The sequence below is a fragment of the Lithobates pipiens genome, unplaced genomic scaffold (genome assembly GCF_037356315.1).
Source record: "Lithobates pipiens isolate NorthernLeopardFrog02 unplaced genomic scaffold, aLitPip1_a1.2 Scaffold_51, whole genome shotgun sequence".
Classification (NCBI taxonomy): Eukaryota; Metazoa; Chordata; class Amphibia; order Anura; family Ranidae; genus Lithobates; species Lithobates pipiens.
The window spans coordinates 2,975,101-2,997,600 of NW_027507874.1; the positions used below are offsets into that span (position 1 = coordinate 2,975,101).

Sequence of the window (22,500 nt, forward strand, 5' to 3'; positions counted from 1 at the left end):
TAAGGAAATTGATAAGAGGCATGTTGAGCCCATTGAATATTTTATTTTTTTGCCTCAAGCGATTGAATAATGACAAAAAAAAATTTTTTTTTTTTTTTTACACAAAGTTGTCACTAAATGATATATTGCTCACACATGCTATGGGCGTATGTGAAATGACACCCCAAAATAAATTCTGCTGCTTCTCCTGAGTATGGGGATACCACATATGTGGGACTTTTTGGGAGCCTAGCCGCGTACGGGGCCCCGAAAACCAAGCACCGCCTTCAGGCTTTCTAAGGGCGTAAATTTTTGAGTTCACTTCTCACTACCTATTACAGTTTTGAAGGCCATAAAATGCCAAGACGGCACAAAACCCCCACAAATGACCCCATTTTAGAAAGTAGACACCCCAAGCTATTTGCTGAGAGGCATGTTGAGTTCATGGAATATTTTATATTTTGCCACAAGTTGCGGGAAAATTACAAACTTTTTTTTTTTTTTTTTTTTTTTTAACAAAGTTGTCACTAAATGATATATTGCTCATGCATGCCATGGGCATATGTGAAATGCCACCCCAAAATAAATTCTGCTGCTTCTCCTGAGTACGGGGATACCACATATGTGGGACTTTTTGGGAGCCTAACCGCGTACGGGGCCCCGAAAACCAAGCACCGCCTTCAGGCTTTCTAAGGGCGTTACAGTTTTGAAGGCCATAAAATGCCAAGATGGCACAAACCCCCCCCAAATGACCCCATTTTGGAAAGTAGACACCCCTAAATTTAGGGGTACACTAGTGAGACTAGGTAATAAATGGCGGGTGCCCTGAAACTATAAAAAAATAACTAACCAACCAGCGTCACCTGTAACAGTTATATGGTGATCACTGGTGAAAGGGTTAACTAGGGGGCAATTAGGGGGCTTTATGCGGTAGTATATGGGGGTCCCTGGCGCTATAAAAAGCTGCAGCGAACCTAAATACCTACCTGCCTAACTAGCGTCACCTGTGACACTAATACAGCGATCAGAAAAACGATCGCTTATTAGGCTGGGTTCACACTGGAGCGATGCGGGAACGCCACGAATGCGCGGCGGGTTCCCGCATCGCATGCCTCCCGGCGGCAGTTCACACTGCCCTATGCGAACTGCTGGGAGTGTCAGTGAAATGTTACTGACACCCCCAGATCAGTTCGCATATCGCAGTGCGATCTGCAAACTCGGATCGCATGGTGTGAACACCCATGCGATCCGATTCTGCTGCGGGCCAAAAAAAGGGTCCCGTGCGAATTTGCGGCGGGTGCGGCGGGTATGGCGGGTGCGGCGAATGGCTGAACTCGAATCGCACAGAGATCGGATGTGATTTGCACTGCAGTGCGGTGCGAATCACATTCGTTCTCATAAACCGCTGCAATGTGAACCCAGCCTTAGTGACACTGGCGACGGGGGGTGATCACGGGGTTAAACCTTTATTGGGGGGGTTAGGGGGGTACATTAGAACTAAAGGGGGCTAACTCTAACTGCCCTAACAGTTATTACAGTCACAAATGACACCAATGCAAAAAAAAAAAAAAAAAAAATGACATTGGTGTCACTGTGACTGGGGGGCAGGGGTAATTGGGGGGGTGATCGGGGGGTAAAGGGGGGGTGTGAGTGTGCCTGGCATGTTCTACTGTGTGTGTAGAGTGTTGGTGCAACTCACCGATCCGCTCTCCTCCGTGTCGGAACGAAAAATACCGACACGGAGGAGAGAATACATCACTTCCTCTCCTGTGTTTACATTACAGGAGAGGAAGTGATGTCACCGGGGATTTCTATTCGTCGGGAGCGATCGCGAGGGGGTGGCCATGAATGAATGGCCGCCCCCTCGTCCCGGATCGCTCCCGGACGAAAACCGACCGCCGCAGGCACCGGGCGGGGGCCCGATCGGGCCCCCGACCCGCGGGAGGCAAGGGACGTACATGTATGTCCTTATGCCTGCCCGTGCCATTCTACCGACGTACATCGGCGTGCGGCGGTCGGCAACTGGTTAAATGTCAGGACTCATTCTTGCTGTTAATTTTGTTTGTAAATATTAAAGATTTAAACTAAGGTTTCCCATTTAGAATAAAAAGCTGTCAGATTAGTTAAACGGCAATGTCAGAACCGATTCAATCATACAGTTTGTAGTGTACATCAATTTGCAAAACAATGGGATAAAGGAATATTCCTGTGACATTGTGTGACTGTATCAATGCAAGTGCATGTTATCTCAGCTTGCAGAGCTTGGATTCATTGAATGAGTTTAATAAAAATGTAAATATTGCAGATTATACAGCCTCATGCTACATAACTAAGCTCCATTTCATGCTGAGTAAACTAAATTATTAATGTATCTTAAATGGAAAACTATCTTTAGATATATTTTTACTCCAAAAGCATTTTATTCAAACAAATTTGCTAAAAAAAAAATTGTGATCTTTATTCTAAGCTTAAAAAAATCATTATTCTCATTTTAGACAGAACTGTTCAGCTCTACTGTGTGCTTTGACTTCTGTTAACCACTTCAGCCCCGGATCATTTGGCTGGCTTATGACGAGACCCCTTTTTGCGATTGGGCACTGCGTCGCTTTAACTGACAATTGCGTGGTCATGCGACGTGGCTCCCAAACAAAATTGACGTCCTTTTTTTCCCACAAATTTTTCCCTTTCTTTTGGTGGTGTTTGATCACCCCTGCAGTTTTTTTATTTTTTGCGCTATAAACAAAAATAGAGCGACAATTTTGAAAAAAACGCATTATTTTTTACTTTTTGTTATAAAAAAATACCCCAAAAATATATATAAAAAAAAATTTTTTCCCTCAGTTTAGGCCGATATGTATTCTTCTACATATTTTTGGTAAAAAAAAAACGCAATAAGCGATTGGTTTGCGCAAAAGTTATAGCGTTTACAAACTAGGGGATAGTTTTATGGCATTTTTATTATTATTTTTTTTACTAGTAATGGCGGCGATCAGCGTTTTTTTTTTTTTTGTGCCTGCGACATTATGGCGGACATTTTTGACACATTCTTGGGACCATTGTCATTTATACAGCAATCAGTGCTATACAAATGCACCGATTCCTGTGTAAATGACACTGGCAGTGAAGGGGTTAACCAGGGGGTGGCAGTGTAGGGGTTAAGTGTTCCTAGGGGCGTGTTACTAACTGTGGGGGGCTGGGCTTTGTGTTAGTGAACACGGATCTCTGCTCCAATCACATGGAACAGAGATCAGCGTCACTTGTTACTAGGCAGAACGAGGAGATGCTGTCTACAATGGCATCTCCCTGTTCAGCCTCGCTGTGAGACGATCAAGGGTATCCCCATGGCGATAGAGTCCGTGGGACCCGCGACTGGACTCACGGGGGCCCTGACCGACGCGCGATGGCAGGGCGGCATATAAAAATGGACGTACCTGTACGCCAATATGCATGCCCGTGCCATTCTGCCGAGGTACATCGGCGTGCGCCTGTCGGGAAGTGGTTAATGGAACCATCCTCTCCGAGACAGAGGGGACACAAACTGCACTGTGCCATCTACATTTATTTTCCAAAGTAAAATGTAAGGTTTGTTTGTTATGATTTTGTGAGATTTTTAAGCACCACCTATTTTTCATATACAGAGACATACAGAAAAGTTGGAGTATATAGAAATAAACGAGGATCTCTACAGGAACATCATGATGGAGAATCGGCTGCCCCTCACATCACCGGGTAAGAGGAGACTTTAATTTCTTGTAAAGGAGAGAAGAGTATTGAGGATCCACCTAGATACACACATCCTCTGATATAAATACATAGAAACAATGTATTCAGTCAGTGTGTGTGTTTCCTACAGATAGATCCAGTAACAGAAATCCGCCAGAGAGATGTCCCCGTCCTCTGTATTCCCGGGACTCCACACAGGAACATCAGGAGATCCCTCAGGAGGATCAGGTAACTTGCATTCACATTTTACTGAATATACTAAAAAATGTATACAATTCCTAGTGAATTATTGTAATATTTGTATTTTTAAGAATGCACCTTTAAGAGTTAAAGTGAAAGAAGAAACAAAAGAGTTGTGTGTGAGCGATGATCTATATAAGGAGGGGAAAACTCCAGAGATCAGCACAGGTAAGTATTAACAGCAAAGAGACGTGACCAGTCTCTTACCCTGCACCCACTCTCTCTGGGGTCTCTTATACATCTTAGTACAGGGGGCTTCACTGTTATCTTTATTCACAGACCCCGGAGAAATTTGGGAAGACATCAAAGCTGAGGAGGAAGAAGAAGGACTTGAGAGGATTAAAGAGGAGGAAATCCCTCCAGAGATCAGCACAGGTGAGTAATAAACACTAAATCCAGAGAAGAGCCCCAGATTCTTCTTGTTCAGTCCTTACAACAATCTCTTCTCCTCCCCCTCCTCTGTCAGTAGACAGTAATGGGGAGACAGTATGTGCCCAGTGGGGGAGTCAGGAGCCATCAGCCTCTATTAGACTCCGGATCTCCTCCTCACATGATGTCATTGTGTGTTACCAGCCAAGAGACGTGACCAGTCTCCCCCCCCCCCCCCCCACACACACACACTCTCTGGGGTCTCTCATATATCTCAGTACAGGGGGCTTCACTCTCTTCTTTATTCACAGACTTCTGAGAGACATCAAAGGACAAGTTAGGTTTAAAAAGGGGGAAATTCCTACAGTAATCAGCACTAGGGAGTAGTAATCACTAAATACAGTTATCATTTATAAAATAATAATTGTATCTTTTTTGGCCTAATTAAAATGTTATTACAGAGATTTTCCACAGTGAGGTGTTAGATTGGTAAATCAGCTACTGTAAAATTGTGAATTCTTGATCTTGAAGCCTGCTCTTATATTTCAAGACATTGATCCTTCTGACATCAAAACCATATCCTGCTTTTTTAAATGCAAAGGAGTTAAGATGTATGTCCAGTAGGGATGCACCGAATGGGTTTTTTGGTGCCGAAACCGATACCAAAAATCAAAAATACACTAATCCGAAAACCGATACCGAAAATGACTGTTTTTAAAAAATATTTTTATACAGGAGATGGTCAGAGACTGGCGACATGATAAAAGAGATAAGTATGTTGTGCCCCGTGCAGCCAGTGTGTTGTGCCCCGTGCAGCCAGTGTGTTGTGCCCCGTGCAGCCAGTGTGTTGTGCCCCGTGCAGCCAGTGTGTTGTGCCCCGTGCAGCCAGTGTGTTGTGCCCCGTGCAGCCAGTGTGTTGTGCCCCGTGCAGCCAGTGTGTTGTGCCCCGTGCAGCCAGTGTTGTCCCCATGCAGCCAGTGATGCAGCGAAGAAAGAGGAGAGCCGCCTCCGCCATCTGGTTCAATAGAGCGCCGGGAACATCACAGCTTTAATTTCAATAGCTGTGTGTTCCCCCGTCGCGCATGCAGCCCCTCCCCCTTGTCCGGGGAACTGTGATAGACAGATCACCCATCCAATCTGGAAGGGTAATCTGTCTATCACAGTTTCCCGGACAAGGGGGAGGGGCTGTATACGACGGCGCATGACGGGGGAACACACAGCTATTGAAATTAAAGCTGTGATGTTCCCGGCGCTCTACTGAGCCAGACGGCTGAGGCGGCTCTCCTGCGTTATAGATCTCCCATGATGGGTGGCGGCAGGGGCGGAGCCCCGCCCCATTTTCGGCTCAATTATCGGCCGTTTTTTCCTCTCGGCAAATTGCAAAGGGCATTTTCGGCCGGTATGTTTCGGCGGCCGAAATTTCGGTGCATCCCTAATGTCCAGTCAACTATTTTTTTTTTTTCGTTTTGTATAGTGCAGGGATATGCAATTAGCGGACCTCCAGCTGTTGCAGAACTACAAATCCCATGAGGCAAAGCAAGACTGACAGCCACAAGCATAACACCCAGAGGCAGAGGCATGATGTGACTTGTATGTTTTGCAACAGCTGGAGGTCCGCTAATTGCATATCCCTGGTATAGTGTGAAGGAAGGGTTTAGCACACCCTACGGGGGATTTGCCTGCTAACCATGGGCTCCCTTAGAGAGAGTCCTCCTCTTTTTCTGTCCTGCTGACAATGTTTTACCAAACAGCTGATCATGTGATTGGAGCGAGTTCAGAATAGGTAAGTATTTCCATTTGTGCCGGTGTTCAGATACTGTCCCCCATCAGTGTCCGCCGAGAAGCCGAAGAACAGCGCCTGCGCACTGTGTCCAGGTTCAAGCCCCACCATCCAAGTGGACATAGAGTTAGAATATAAAAGAGACGAGCGAAGCAAGCCCATGAGGGGCCTTGTTACTATATGCAACCCTATGTCCACTTGGATGGTGGGGCTTCAACCTGCACTCTTCTTCTTTTTCGGAGATGTTTGGCTTCTCCTTGTCTCTGGTACTGCGCAAGCGCTGTGCCCACGCAGTATGGCCCGGACACTATCCGATAGGCGGACACTTTGTGTCAGAACACCGGAAAGGGTAATTTAGAGTGGGGTGTGATAAGAGGAGGGATTGTGGTGGGGATTTTGGAGAGATTTGTGCTAGGAGGGGAGATTTGGGGGTAATCTGGCTAACTTTTTTTAGCGGCTCCTAGATTCAAAGCTAATTTTTCAATCCTTGGCCTTTGGATGATAAAAATGTGTTTTTTCACCGTTGCACAGGCGTGCTCAATTTTAAAGCGTGACACATTTGGTATCTATTTACTCGGCTTAACATCATGTTTTATATTTTACCAAACAATTGAGTATTATGTCTATGTGCATTAAAATTTATTATAGTGTATTTAAAAAAAAAAAAAAAAATGCTGGAAATGAAATAAAATGTTTTATGGATGGGTTTATTTCCGCTTTAAGTTATTTTCTAGCAAAAAAATACTGATTTTTAAAACCGTGTCAAAATAGGCCTGGTCTTGAAGTGGTTAAAGAAACTCTCCAATAGTAACACTGACCGCAATATAACGCTTCCTACTCTACCCAAATATACATTTTTTGGCTCGACATACACTTGAATAGTTGTCACTTCTTATTCCCCATAGGTGGACAACACAGAAACGATAGCATTGAAAAAATAGCTGTCTTATCTACATTTGGTAAAACAGAAGGTGAGGACATCACATTGAATTCTTCAGAAGAAAACCCCATTAGCCCAAATATCAATCCAACACCTCATGGTGCAGATCTGTCGTCTGGTTCCTCTACACATAAGACATTTTCATGTTCTGAATGTGGGAAAACTTTCCCTTGTAAAGCTCAACTTAAGATGCACCAAAGAAATCACACGGGGGAAAAGCCTTATTCATGTTCAGAGTGTGGGAAGTGTTTTACCCAATCGTCCATTCTTATTAAACACAAGAGAACGCACACTGGAGAGAAGCCGTTTTCGTGTCCTGAATGTGGGAAAAAATTTTCACAGAAATTTTCTTTAAAAACGCACCAGAAAATTCATGCCGGAGTGAGGCCATTTTCATGTTCTGAATGTGGAAAATGTTTCCCCCGGAAAGTAGCATTGATCGACCATGAACGAGTACACACGGGAGAGAAGCCATTTTCCTGTCTGGAATGTGGAAAATGTTTTTCTGTGTCGCATAGTCTTAAAAGACATGAGAGGACGCACACGGGAGAGAAGCCATATTCATGTCCCGAATGTGGGAAATGTTTTGGCGACTTGTCCACTCTTAAAACGCATAAGAAAACGCAGGTGTGCTCTTGGCCCGACTTAGGGAAATGTGTTTCTGAGAAAGATGGACTTGTGAAACCCCAAATATGTCACCTGGGGGAAAAACCTTTTTCATGCCGAGAGTGCGGGAAATTATTTACTCAGAGAAGCAATCTCAATACACACCAGAGAAGTCACACCGGAGAGAAGCCATATTCCTGCACTGACTGCGGAAGATGTTTTTCCACCTCAGCAAATCTTGCTTCACATCGGAAAACTCACACCGGGGAAAAGCCATTTTCCTGTTCAGAGTGCGGGAAATGTTTTTCCTGGAAGATGTGTCTGATCAGGCATCAGCGTGTGCACACAGGATAGAAGCCATGTCTGCAGATCTCATCTTCTTTTACCCAGTGACTAGATCAGGGATATGCAATTAGCGGCCCTCCAGCTGATGCAGAACTACAAGTCCCATGAGGCATAGCAAGACTCTGACAGCCACAATCATGACACCCAGAGGCAGAGGCATGATGGGACTTGTAGTTTTGCAACAGCTGGAGGTCCGCTAATTGCAGATCCCTGCTCTAGATGTTATCTTCTTGGTCATGAGATGACTCCCATGTCTCGTGGTCAAGCTGAAACACCAAAGGTTGAGGGTTTCACTGACTGCACCGTAGAGCTGCACAATTCTGGCCAAAATGAGAATCACAATTTTTTTTGGCTTAGAATAAAGATCACGATTCTCGAACGTAACATCTTTCACATTATACAAAAAAACTGGGCTAACTTTTACTGTTTCGTTTTTTAATAAATCATTAAAGTACAAAAAATTGCTTTTAAAAGACTGCTGCACAAATACAATTTTATTCTCGAAGGTCTCTGCTAAAATTATATAGAGATATATGTATGTGTATGTAAAATATGTATATGTATATATATATGTGTGTGTGTGTGTGTGTGTGTGTGTGTGTGTGTGTGTATATATATATATATATATATATATATATATATATATATATATATATATATATATATTATGTGTGTGTGTATTTTTTGAGGGGGTTTCTAAGTAATTTTCTAGCAAAAAAAATACTTTCAACTTGTAAGCAACAAACGTCAGAAAAAGGTTTAGTCATTAAAGCGGGGTTCCACCCTAAACTGGAACTTCCACTCATCGGAATCCTCTGGTGTCACATTTGGCACCTTTCAGGGGGGAAGGGGGTACAGATACCTGTCTAAGACTGGTATTTGCACCCACTTCCGGGCATAGACTCCCACGGGAGTCTATGCCTCTTCCTGTCCCGGCCCGCTGTCTGCTGGGACACACACGGGTCCCAGAGACGGCACGGACCATTCCTATTGCGCTGTGCGACTCGCGCATGCGCAGTAGGGAACCTGGAAGTGAAGCCGCAAAGCTTCACTTCCTGATTCCCTCACCTAGAATGGTGGCAGCAGCAGCCAAGAGCCGAGCGATCGCTCGGCCTCGGCTGCCGACATCGCTCACCCGTTTTGCCTTTTTTAGCCACGTTTGTGTTTTAGAAACGTGTGTTTTGTTTTTTTGTTTTGTTTTTTGTTTGTTTTTTGTTTGTTTTTTTCCAGATTGTCAAAAATGAAAAATGCCTCTAAACTAAATGTGCGTTACTGTGTTTTACAAGCTGTTACAGGCATTTGGCATTTCAAATGCCTCTGAACATCCGTCCTGAATGTTTGTTTTTTTTTATTTTTTTTATTTTTTTTTGCTTTCCAAAAATGCTTCTAAACTCAACTGCATAGAAACGACCCTGTGTACATGTACTGATAAGATAACATAGAGGACAGTTCAGATACAGCTGAAAAAAACACCAAACTGCTCCTAAACATCCATTTACCAGCAGCAGTGTACATGAGCCTTAGTGTTACTATGGGGTTGATTTACTAAAGGCAAATCCACTTTGCACTACAAGTGCACTTGGAAGTGCAGTCGCTGTAGAGGGGAACATGCAAGGAAAAAAAAAAAAAAGCTTTTTTGCTTGTACATGATTGGATGATAAAATCAGCAGAGCTTCCTCTCATTTAAGATCTTCCCCTCAGATCTAAAGCAACTGCACTTGCAGTGCACTTGTAAGGCAAAGTGGATTTGCCTTTAGTAAATCAACCCCATTGCATCTCTTTATCTCCGTCTAAGCAATGTTGTCCTAAACTTGACAGGTTGCCTGGGTTTTTATTTTTATTAAATTTTTTTTTTTTTTTTTTTTTTAATACCGCTGTGAGCAGAGAACTCTGCATAGAATCGGGAAAATGATTTGTTAAGATTGGGAGGGGAAAGAATTTGCGATCTGCTTCTTTAATGATTAATCGTGCAGCTCTACTGCATCGAGTTGATGATGAACTAGCTTAGCTCCTTTTCTATCCTCACACCAAATGCCAGTAAAGATTTTAATTTTATTATAATCCTGTATTTGTCTACTATATTTTCTGCTCAAAAGAGAAAAAAAAAAGCTGCTTTTACATGCATTTTGAGCTTTTATTTTTCTGTATAAAAGAAGCTTGTGCTCCTTTTTTTTTTTTTTTTTTTTTTTTTTGCACGGTTATGGCTACTTGAGTGTCTTTTTTTTTTTCTGCTTTCTCCTCTCAAAAATTGGAGTTTGGGGTGTTCTGCCTGTAAACTCCTGAAAAAGCCAATGTATCCATGCCCACTATGGCTAACGTAGAGGGGAGAAAAAAAATAGCTCAAAAAAGCTTGAAAAGCCTGTAGGAGCAGCTTCTTTGAGATGCAGTGTGCATGAGCCAAAGTATGTCAGGGCAAAAATCAAATAAATATATTGGGTATATCCTCTCCAGTACATGCACACTTCCCCATGTCTCACCCCTTTTAAAAAAAAAAAAAAAATGCTGCAAGTAGAGAGAACTTCTCTACTGACCTTCCAGAAATCCAGTGTGCTCCTAACTTTTTGTTTTTGGGCTGACAAGACAGAGCCTCTGAGGCACTGAAATCCCACCCACAATGGGCAGCCCTTCTACCTATGACTGACTGTCCATTTTACAAGCATACTTTGATTTCTTCCCAACAAAACAAGGCTACTGTTTTGTTTGGGAAAAAAAAAAAAAATTATTGATTATAAAGGAAAATACAATAGCAATAAACATAAGATAAGCAACTGTTACAGCTAGCATGGTACAGAGATATACAGCGTGCACAGTAGTGCTTATGACAATTTATAGTAGTGTAACAGTAGAAAACTGTGAGGCAACATACGTGTTTGTATAATACGGTCCTGTCGGTGGAGAATATTAGAACAAGATTGGGATTGGATCAGTTGGTCCTGGTTCCTAGTAATCAGGACTCATGGGACAGGATCTGTCTGGTGGTGAAATGGGGGGGGGGGGGAGGGGGGTTGTCCATATGTAGTGTATGGTATATGATATAGTACCCTTAGCAGGGAGAAGGGTGGGGAGCGGGAAGGCAGAGGGAAAATGGGAACGGGGAGGGGAGGAACTGGAGGTCTGTCGACCGTTGTTCTCCGTGGTAAGGATGTGACGCATAAATATATACGATCCCATGTATTAGGCCACGTCATTTGTATCATAATGGTTGGTTAAGGCATGGGATAGCGAGAAGTCTCAAAACAGTATGTTAAGAGGGATTAGATTCAAGTGAGCGTTTGTGGTGCGACCCTACTGATTGGCATAGGCCAACATGTGGTTTCAAAAATTACCCTGTGTGTCTTTGTATACTATCAAATTCGGGTGTAGTTATAAAGTATTTCCAGCAGGCCCATTTGGTGTTATATTTGTCAGGGGTATCTCTGGATATGTGGATTAATTCTTCCATTTCTAATATTCTATGTATCCTGTGGAGCCAGTCTTTAATAGAAGGGATTGTCTGGGATTTCCAGTGTATTGGTACGCACTGTTTGGCTGCATTGATCATATGAATTATTATGGTTTTACGGTAGGAAGCTTGTGATAAAGTTGTGTGATGTAATAGAAATTGAGCTGGGTCATAAGGCAATTCATATGTTATGTCCTTGATCAATTTATGTATAGATTTCCAGAAAGGTTGGAGCAAGACCACCAGATGTGGAGCATCGTGCCTCTACTCTGGTGGCAACGCCAACAATTCTCTGGGGTAGAAGGGTCTCATTTGTGTAATCTGTCCGGTGTTCGATACCAGTGTGATAGCACCTTGTATCCATTCTCTTGGGTGGACACGTTTATGGAGCCTTTATGTATATTGAAAAAGATGCTCTTCCAGTCTTCCTCTGTGAGTGTAAGTTCTAGATCTTTCTCCCATGTAGTGCAGATTTTTGAAGTATTGGGGTTGTAATCTCGAAAAAAAGAGTGCATGCGTTTGGGAGATGAGGTGGGATAGGGGTGTAGTCGAGGAGCATAAAATCTCAAAAGGTGTCAGTTGTCGGGAACAGTCTGTTTTTTTTTTTTTTTTTTTTTTTTTTTTTTTCCCTGTCGAGTGTAGGTAATGGGAAATCTGTTGGTATGTCCAAGCAGGGATAGGTGGTTTCTGCATGGTGTCAGCCAATTGGGCAGGCGTCTGTGGGCAGCTATTTTTGTAGAAGTGTTGTGACAAAATTTGTGGTTGTGACCAGTGATTTTGAAGAAAAGTTTGGTGCATCCCTGGGGGAAAGTCGGGGTTCATTTTCAGCGGTGTTAGTGGCCCTGGGATAGTCGATAGAGAAGATTGTGTGCATAATTTACGAAAACAATGCAATGTTGGCATCAGGAGTGGGTGTGACTTGATTTCTTTTTGGTAGGGGGAGGATGGGATCCATGGCAGATATCTGAGTGATAATGTTGTGAACAAGGATTCTAGATGTACCCAGTCTTTGTTATTCGCATGGACATTCCAATCTATGATCCTGGTCAGATGTATTGCCTTATAGTAGTTGGGGAGGTCCGGGAGTCCTATTCTGCCGAGATGTTTGGGCAGGGATAATTGAGCGTAGTTGATCCTGGGTCTGCGGGAGCCCCATAGAAATTTGGTACATAAACTTTTGTAAGATCGGAAGAGGGCTTGGGGGAGATGTATCAGTATTGTTTGGAGGAAGTAAAGGATTCGCGGCAGTACGTTCATTTTTAGTATAGCGGCTCTGCCGAACCAGGAAAAAGTAGGTTTGTCCCATCGTTTTAGGTCGGAAGTGAGTTTCTGTATCAGGGTTAGGTAATTCCGTGCATAAAGATCCTTCAGGTTAGTCGTAAGTTTTATACCTAGGTAAGTTATGTGGTTGTCTTGCCATTGAAATGGGAAGTTGGTTTTACAATGGGTTATATCGTCCGGGGGGAGGGAGATGTTGAGGGCATAGGACTTGGTGAAATTTATTTTAAGATTGGAGAGTAGGTTAAAATTCCGAAATTCATTCAAGAGGACCGGGATTGTCGTGTGTGGGTGTGTAAGGAACAGTAAAATGTCATCCGCGAATGCGGCAAGTTTGTATTCTTTGGTGGCTCTTTGGATACCTTTTATGTCAGGGTTCTGTTGTAGACTATTCAAAAAGGGTTCTAGTGTGAGTATGAAGAGTATAGGGGATAAGGGGCATCCCTGCCTAGTCCCATTACGTATGGGGAAGGCATACGACAGGGTGTTGTTGACTCTGACCTTGGCAGTGGGATTTTGGTAAAGGGATTGGATGAAAGCAGTTAGTCTAGGACCGAGGCCAATGGTTTGTAAGACAGCTTGCATGTAATCCCATGCTACCCTGTCGAATGCCTTCTCTGCGTCTAGGGATAGGAAGAAACCCTTTTGTTTGGAGCTTGAGATGAAGTGGTGTATATTGATAGCTTTAATGGTGTTGTCTCTGGCCTCTTGGCCAGGGACAAACCCAACTTGATCGTTTTTAATGATTGCGGGCAAAAGGGGGAGGAGTCTGTTGGCTAATACTTTGGCGAAAATTTTAATGTCTACATTCAAGAGGGATATGGGTCTGTAGTTGGCGGCTTGTGTGTGATCTTTGTCTTCTTTAGGAATGACAACAATGTGGGCTGCAAGCATCTCGGTGTCGGGGGCGTTGGAGGTGGTCAGGGAGTTGAAAGCTTTCCTGAAAGGGTTCTGTAGAATATCGGAGAAGGATTTGTAGTACACTGATGAAAGCCCATCCGGCCCTGGGCTTTTGCCGGATTTTGTTTAAGTGCCGTATCCCACTCCTTCTGTGAGATAGGGCCGTCTATGTCCTGTAGGAGTTCCATTGTCTGGAATTTAGGGCAGTATTTGTGGAGGAATGCTTCAATGTTACGGAGTCTGGTCTGGTTAGGGCAGGGGGGATTATGTGTCTCGTCAATGTTATATAATTTGGTATAAAATCTTTCAAATTCCTGAGAAATCTCTGAGTTCTTCGTGTATGTGTCACCCGTGGGGGATCGTAGGCAGTGAACTGTGTATTTCGTTTGTTTGGAGTGGAGGGCTCTGGCCATGAGGCGACTGCTTTTATTTCCGAACTCATAGAATTGCTTTTGGGAAAGCATAAAGTTTTTCCTGATGGTTTTGCCTAGTTCTTCTTGTATTGACAATCTAATTTCCTGTAGCTCTTGAAGAGTTTGAGAGGCTAAGGTATGTTTATGAGTGGTTTCTAAGATTTTAAGTCTATGAAATAATTGTTGGAGGCAAAACTTTTTTTCCTTTTTAATTTTAGCGGATAGCGAAATTAGTTTCCCTCTGATTACACATTTATGGGCAGCCCAATGGGTCATAGCGGACACCTCTGGGGTTTCATTCTCTGTGAAGTAGTCAACCAAACATTTCCTGATTTCCGTCGTATGTTTCGTGTCTGTAAGGAGAGTGGGGTCTAGTCGCCATATTCGGGTATGTCTGTAGTTCGGGGAGTGTCAGCGTAACCGTAATAGGGTGGTGGTCGGACAAGGTCATCGGTTCTATAGTCGCTGTCGTCAAGTATGTGAGGTCTGGCTGGGTTAAAAATAGGTAGTCAAGACGGGAGTATCGGTTGTGTGGAGTAGAGAAAAAGGTGAAGTCTTTCTCTTTAGGGTGTAAAATGTGTCGTGTAGAGAGAGTTTTTGGAAGGTCAGTTTTATTTGACGGAGGGCTCTGTATGGAAGGTGGGAAGTACCTGCCGAGGTGTCCATAAGAGGGTTTAATGGGGCATTGAAATCTCCGCCTAATAGTATGCCTGATTGGAATGTGAGTAATGAGTGGAGACTTCCCGGAAGAAAGGCACTTGTGCTTTGTTGGGGCTGTATACATTAGCAAGAGTTATAGGCTTGTTGCACCATGTACCTTTTGAGGAAGATGTATCTACCTTGTTGATCAGTCAGTGTGTCTGTAATTTGTATGGGGGCATGTTTGGATAATAGTATCGATACGCCTTTAGATTTGGAGTTCGGCGTTGTTGCGTGGTAGCTGTGCGGGTAGTAGTCGTTGGAGAGTCTTGGTGTATTTTGGGAGCTGAAGTGCGTCTCTTGCAGAAATACTACATCTGCTTTCATGCTTTTCATGTGGGTCAGCGTCCGTTTCCGTTTTTCCGGGATATTTAGGCCTTTAATGTTTAAGGAGACGATTTTTAGTGCCGGGTGGGCGGTGGTAGTATGAGGTGAGGTCATTTTGGGTGATCAGGTTCTCTACCGAATAGGGAGCAGTATTATCGGAGAACAAGGGAAGACCGATGAAAGTCAGGGGGGGTGGGTAACGGTGAGGGGTGAGGCAAGGGAGGAGGAGGAGGGAGGGAATGGACAGGTAGCTCTGCTGGCGCTTAAGCAGATCCAACCGTGTAGTTGGGGGGTATACACGGCCGGGTTGGGTTTATAACTACTGGGGTCGGGGCGACTCAGTTAGTCACGCCCGACTGAGGTTGGTCCAGTGGGGATCAGGTGGATCTCTTTCCTCTTAGTCAAGAAAAGAAAAAGAACCCTGTGGGTGAGGGTGATTGGTGTCGAGGTCGAATCTAGTTGGTGTTCTAGTTCCCTTGAGGTCAAGGTGTCTTTGAATGCGACTGTCCGTCAAAATTAGAGTATGTATCGGGGAGGGAAGAAGGGAATGTTACTGTTGGTGAGGTTTGAGAAGAGGGTAGGGGTGATGAATTAGTATAGAAGAGAGAGGGGGATTGGAGGTCTGCAGCTCTTTGTGTCTACAGCTGGCTTAAACACATGGAGTCAACGGAATGTGAGCCAGTAATCGGCATGCGGTTTTAGCTATATATTCATCTATGGGGGTTAGGGCAATGGGGAGTGTCACTCCGAACCCTGTCTATTAAGGGAATAGCAAAACAGCAAGGGGCTGTGGTATATGGGTTGAAGAGCATGAGTATGGTAAGGAGATGGTACTACCTTCCTTATGTTTGATCAGTGAATGCGCTCTATTCGAATAAGCCCAGAAATTGTTACGAACAAGGAGATGTGAGCAGGGCGAGATATCACAAAACAAACAATCTTAGCTATATCTAAACTAGATGGCAAGTAACGTAACTAGCGTATCTGTATCAATGTTCTGTGCCATGGAACCTATCTATACTTATATCGCTAGCTCCCCTTCGTTGTGTTTCAAAAATCAGCAACGCAAAATATAACTCAATAAGGAATTTAAAGTATATAAAACATAACACAGAACATAAAACATAGAACATGAGGGCAATCGGTCTCTTAGTAAACACAGGATTTCGGAGGATCAGGGCTCATCCCTTAGCGAGAGAGCTTGTGTTCTATTGTTTAGGAACGGTGATAATAGCTTTGGGTATTTAAGTGTGAGTGAGGCTATATAGTGTAAGCCCGGACAGGTAGGAGTGCACAAATGAGGGCACTAGAGAATCTATAGCTTTTGGGGGGAGAGACCGGTTGCCTCGCATGTAGCATCTACATAGCAATTTTTTTGAGCTGAAAGTCACCGAGACTTGTGTAGAGGTTATAGTACCGCGGTATAGAATAGTGGTCGTGACGGTGATACGTCCGGCAGTGTTCTGAGTGTCCTATGATCGTTAGCTGCATATCCCACAGAGATCTGCGGGTGGGGTCAGCGTGCATCAGAAGGTAAGATCAACAGATTAACTCTATCTCGTTCTGTGGGGAGCTGGGAACATAGTAAGTCCCCCTAGAAAAGGGGGCTGAGTTTCTCGTGGTAAGAGGGGGGGACGTACTCACCGATTACGTTGGGGTACTTTGTGCAGTCTGTCGCAATGTCCGATGTCTCGAGGCATAGTGGGAGACACTGCTGAGATATGATTGCAATTGCCAAATGCTGTGTCTGTGCGCTCGAGGAGGGATTCGGAGGGAAGGGTATGGGTTATTGGTGTCATCAGAGCAACTGTTGAGCGACAGAATGCACGTTGAAATATGTACAGTTCAAACCGGTACTGTGTGGGGGAATATACAGAGATGAATTAAGATCTTCTTAGCTTCCTGTAGTCTGGAGATGCCTTGGGGCTATGGTTCCTCAGGTTATCCGATGGGCGTGGGGATGTAGGCGTCGGGTGTGATCTGCGACGGCGGCCGATGTTGAAATTACCAGCTTCAGCTATACCATCCATAGATTCAGCTCTATGCATCGTGGGCAAGTGGAAGTCACTGTACCAGTCCGGCACATCAACTGGGGGCAGGTTAAGGGCTGTACAGAAGTGCTCTAAATCTTCAGGCACTCGGAGATTTACCGCATGGCCATTAGCTGTGGCCGATAGGCAGAACGGGTATTTCCATCGGTAGGTGATGGCCCGTGTCCGGGGGACATCTAGCAGAGGCTTCAGTTCCCTTCTTCTTTGGAGGGTTATGGATGATAAGTCTTGAAAAATTTTTATTTCCGTCCCATGGTGTAGTATCCTTCCTCTGCCTCTCGCTTTCCTCCATTATTTCTTCCTTCTCAATAAAATCTGTGAGGCAACATATGACATCTCTCGGCGGTTCTGCTTCTCTCCCTCTGGGGCGAAGAGCTCTGTGTATACGTTCAAAAGTGATCACTGTGTCCGGTGGTCTCTCTAGTAAGTCATTAAAGATCATCGACACCGCTTGGGTCAATTGCTGCGATTTCAATAGATTCAGGTAAGCCTCTCACCCGTAGGTTACGGGGGCGCCCGTGATTGTCGAGGTCCTCTAAATGGCGGTTTATCTCTGAGGTGAATCGAATGTGACTCCGAGATTTGTTGAACTTGGCAGAGCGCGGTGTCATGGTGGGCCTGCACTTCCTCTACTTCTTCCACTCGTACGGCCATGGCACGGAAGTCCTCCCGGAGCTCGGATATAGCCGCTGATAGTACGCTTTTAATGTCCGCAACAACCGCCTGCAAGTCCGCAATACTCAGGGCAGGAGATGTCGGAGGATCTATGGCAGAGGCTTGTGGGCTGTGGATTCTCGATCTGTGCGCGGGTCTGCTGGCTGAGGGAGCCTCGTGGATTGCGGCCTGAGACTCCGGCGCAGCGCCCTTGGATCTAGCCCGAAATATCTCGGGTATGTGTTGGCTGAGCGGTGTTTCTTGGCTCCGGGGTGGTCGGGAGCTCACCGGGGGGGGTTGTTTTGTTGTGTGCTCCCCATGCTGTTGCTCAGATAGGGTGTCGTAATGGCAGGTGCTGGACCTCTGGGAACGGGAGAAGAAGTTCAAGCGTCCATCTTCCTCAGGCACCAAGCCACGCCCGGCTACTGTTTTGACTCTCACTGTATGTAGGTAAAGGGCTCTTGGGAGATGTAGTTCTGGGAACACACCTCGGTCTGGAGAAACAAATAACTGGAAAATCTTCTGTTCCAAATCATTTGGTGGAGGGGGAATTATGGTGAGGTTGTATTTTCAGGGGTTGGGCTTAGTTCCAGTGAAGGGAACTCTTAAGGCGTCAGCATACCAAGACATTTTGGACAATTTCATGCACCCAACTTTGTGGGAACATTTTGGGGATGGCCCCTTCTTGTTTCAACATGACTGCGCACCAGTGCACAAAGCAAGGTCCATAAAGACATGGATGAGCTAATTTGGGGTGGAGGAAAATGTCTGGCCTGTACAGAGTCCTGACCTCAACACCCTGTGAGATGAATTCGATTGGAGAATGGAAGCCAGGCCTTGTCCAACATCAGTGCCTAACCTCAAATGCGCTTCTGGAAGAATGGTCAAACATTCCCAGAGACGCACTCCTAAATCATGTGGACAGCCTTCTCAGAAGAGTTGAAGCTGTTATAGCTGTAAAGGTTGGGCCAACTCAGCATTGAACCCTACAAACTTAGACTGGGAGCCCATTAAAGTTCATGTGCGTGTAAAGGCAGGTGTCCCAATACTTTTGGCAATAAAGTGTACTTTAAATGTAGAAAATAGTTTTCCTACAGCTGAACCCTGGGAATCTGTAAGCAAAATTGACCTCCCATTAGGAGCTTCCTGCAAGGGTAAAAGCAGAACTAAACTTTATTCGAAATGAAGAAAAAAACGTGTTGGAGCGTTATATTTTTTTTTTTGTGTCCCATTGGAGAGATTTTCCTTCACTTCCTGTACCATAGTTGCAAAAGGAAGTCACTCTGTGAGGGAATCCAGTGTTGTCACCAGAGTTATTGTCTCCATTGGCAGATTTCCCCTCTCTTACTCTCCTGGTGTCAACCCAAAATGTGTACTTTGGGACAGGTGCAGTGTCCAGCCCTGCAGTATGGCAGGCTGCGGCTGGACAGGGTTGAACGTTGTACAAAGTGGTATCATTGTAAAAGTGTTTTTTAAACCATAAAAGTAAGTCTAAGCCAGCCCCTCTATATTAGAGCCTGGCATAGCACAGTGTAAGATTTTTGTATAAAAAATTAAGTATGTAAATGCCTGTTTAGAGATGTCTTCAGGCTGGTCACATGACTCTCAGACGCTGTACAGTTCCGATAGATGCTTCTGCAGGAGAGGCTGAGATCTCCCTCTGATGTCAGCTGGGAAGGTCACATGGCTGCTCGGTCACTCCTGCAGTAGCCATGGAAACAGGCCAAGAGTCACATGACTGGCCTGAAGATCACTCTAAACAGGTATTTTTTTTCGTTTTTATAAAAGAATAATACAGTGTGGCATTATAGAGGGGCTGGCAGTGAATATTTCAACGGTTTTATTTGTACTAATTGCAGCGTAGAGACAGAGATGCAGAGCTTACAGGCTGAAGGAGGGCGTGAGGGGGAGAGAGAAGAGTAGGGCTGCGGATGAAGGAGGGAGAGACGTAAACTGACCACGGTGGTCAGGGCTCAGCAGCCCTGGTTATTGTGGTCATCGAATAGATTGGGACACAAGAAGTGGCAGAAACAGGCAGGTTTTTTTACAGTTTTTAGAGAGGGGCAGGTTACACAGCGCAAGCACTGTGCTATTTAATCTGCTTTAAGGGACCACGATCTGGGTTAACAAATACTTTAAGGTCCCTGTGTGTTCAGGAATCCGTGCACAGAACTCAGGTCTTCTGTATTCCATAAATTTATCCCTGAATGCATAGGTCCGTAAATGCGGGTACCAGTACAGCTTTCAGGCCCAGCCTGTCTCTCCTAGGCATACTAAAATGCCTGGAGAGATGCCCCAAAGAAAAACGGTCCCTTGTGCAAGGATCCTAGGGCCTTGTTCACACCAGCACTCCCGCGCTTAGCTTTTCTATACACAGAAGAAGTCATCTGGCAGGTGTGAATGGACACGATTAGGCTCTCATAGGTTTTATTTATTTTTTTTATTTTTTTTTGTCAAAGCTTAAAGTGGAACTTTGGTCAGAAAATGAAGCCCTGCTGCATCACTTCAGGCTGGCCACTTTTGCAGGTATAGTTATGTGAAACACAAAAAAAAGTGCCTATATTGTTTAAAATACAGTAATACTCTGTCTCACCCTACTCTGCACATGCTCAGTTGCTCTCCATTTTTAGGCACTCACTACTGAGTTTGTAGAGGCCGAACTGTGGACAGTCATAGGCTGAGTTCACACCTATGCGAATTGGATGCCTGTGATCAAATACTACCAAAAGAAAGCTTTATTTGTGGGGAAAAAGCGTCAATTTTATTTGTGTACGATTTTGCACAACCACGCAATTGTCAGGTAAAGCAACACAGTGTCGTATTGCAAAAAATGGCCTGGTCAGGAAGTGGGTAAAATCTTCCGGAGCTGAAGTGGTTGAGTGCCACTGTGATGACCTTAACATGAATAACTCAACACCAAGTTCACTATATGGACCCCTTATGTATTTGTACATGTTGATCATATCCCCCCCCTCAAGAGAGAATAGATTCAGTTCCTCTAATCTTTCCTCGTAGCTGAGCTCATCCATGCCTCTTATCAGTCTGGTTGCCCTTCTCTGTACTTTCTCCAGTCTGAAAGTTGATAGGATATAACAGTGAGCAAGCAACCATATGAGTCTGGTGTGTCTGCCCTTAGATGTAACGCCCACTGAAGGAGAATAGGCCTGTATCTTACTGCAGAGTTTTTCAGGGATGCTGCCGGGTTAAGCAGAGCGCTGCAAGGAAGCGGACGGATGGATGGAATGCAGGGTTCTTGGTCTTCTGTGCCATAACAGGCAGAGTAATGTAGAGAAGCATCTGGGACTCCAAGCAATGGGTGACGTCACACACAGCATGCGTGGGAACATAGCTATGCATTTTGGGGCAGTCCCGCTCCTTTGTCAAGCCTACTATAGTACTGGGGAGGAAACTATGCTACGGCCATGAGACTACAAAGAACAGCAAGCTGAGATGAAGTATATGGACATCCTATGCATTAAGGTGAAAACTTCTGGCAGTCACCAACCCCCAACCCACCCCACCCCGTTTTACTTACCTGGGCCCCGTATTTCCCTCGGCGGAGACACGCTCTTCCTCTCTGCACGGGGTCCCAGTTCATGATTGCATAGATTGATAGCAGCGCAGCCATTGGCTCCCACAGCTGTCAATCAAATCCATTGATGCTGGAGGCGGGGTCGAGACAGGCATTCGTGTCTATGGGTGCCGCATGCTGGACTCGGGAGTGCGCCCACAACCCCAGCAGTTGAGGATTGGGGCCACTTGGTGAAAAACAAGCTGCACAGTGGAGGTAAGTATAATATGTTTGTTATTTAAAAAAACAAGCCTTTACAATTACTTTAATGCTCCATTCACACTTGTAGGACTCCAAAGTTATGGAACTTTGGAGTGCAAATTTGGATAAGTGCATGTAAAACATTTGGGTATGACTTTCATGTAACTTTTGATGGTTAGAATTTAAGTCTATGGTACTCAAGTTGCATGAAAGTCAGACCAAAGTAGTGCATGAACTACTTTGAAGTTGCCGTGATTTTAAATTGCACATATATGAATGGTTATCTTTGGGAAACTTGGGGTACAACCTGTCATGCGACTTTGATGTCCAAAGTCATATGACAAGTCGCACAAGTGTGAATGGGGTCAAAAGGACATCTGTGGGCAATCAAATTATGGGGCTTCTTGTCCGGATCCTAACGAAGCATGGACGAATGTGCAAATACAGTAATACCTCGGATTGTGAGTAATGTGTTTTATGAGTGTTTCGCAATATGAGTTTATTTTTTATTCAATTTGCGAGTGTTGTCCAGCAAGACGAGCAGGATTCAAGCCTCTGGGGTGTGCGGTACTATATGTGGCCAGAGGTGCGGGGGCACTGGAGACCCTCAGAGACACTCCGTTCCCGAGTGTCTCCGGCACCCCTGCACCTTTGGCCACATGCTGGCAGGCTGCATGCACACTGGAATGCATTATCTGAGTTTTCCATTGATTCCTATGGGGAAACTCGCTTTGGTATACAAGTGCTTTGGATTACAAGCATGCTTCTGGAAAAAATGATGCGCCTAATTCAAGGTACTACTGCATATGCAATAAATACATGAGAATACATAAATACAATTAAAAAAATGGTCTTGGTTGTAAATGTAAATTTTTTTATTTTTTATTTTTTTATCTTAATGGGGTTGTTAAGTCAGAAGCAGTGGCAGAACTATCACCATGGCGACACACGTGGGCGCTATGGGGCCCGCACCCGGGTGGGG

The 22,500-nt window shown here is 44.6% G+C and overlaps 1 protein-coding gene across 1 annotated transcript in view; it reads left to right on the forward strand.

The window, feature by feature from the left end:
* Positions 1–22,500, forward strand: part of LOC143957205 (uncharacterized) — an 83,055-nt gene that overhangs the window by 7,183 nt on the left and 53,372 nt on the right. The window contains 5 exon segments of the mRNA XM_077467350.1: positions 3,618–3,708; positions 3,833–3,930; positions 4,014–4,110; positions 4,222–4,317; positions 6,997–7,062. Of these exon segments, the coding sequence (XP_077323476.1) occupies positions 3,675–3,708; positions 3,833–3,930; positions 4,014–4,110; positions 4,222–4,317; positions 6,997–7,062 (391 nt within the window). The 5' untranslated portion in view covers positions 3,618–3,674.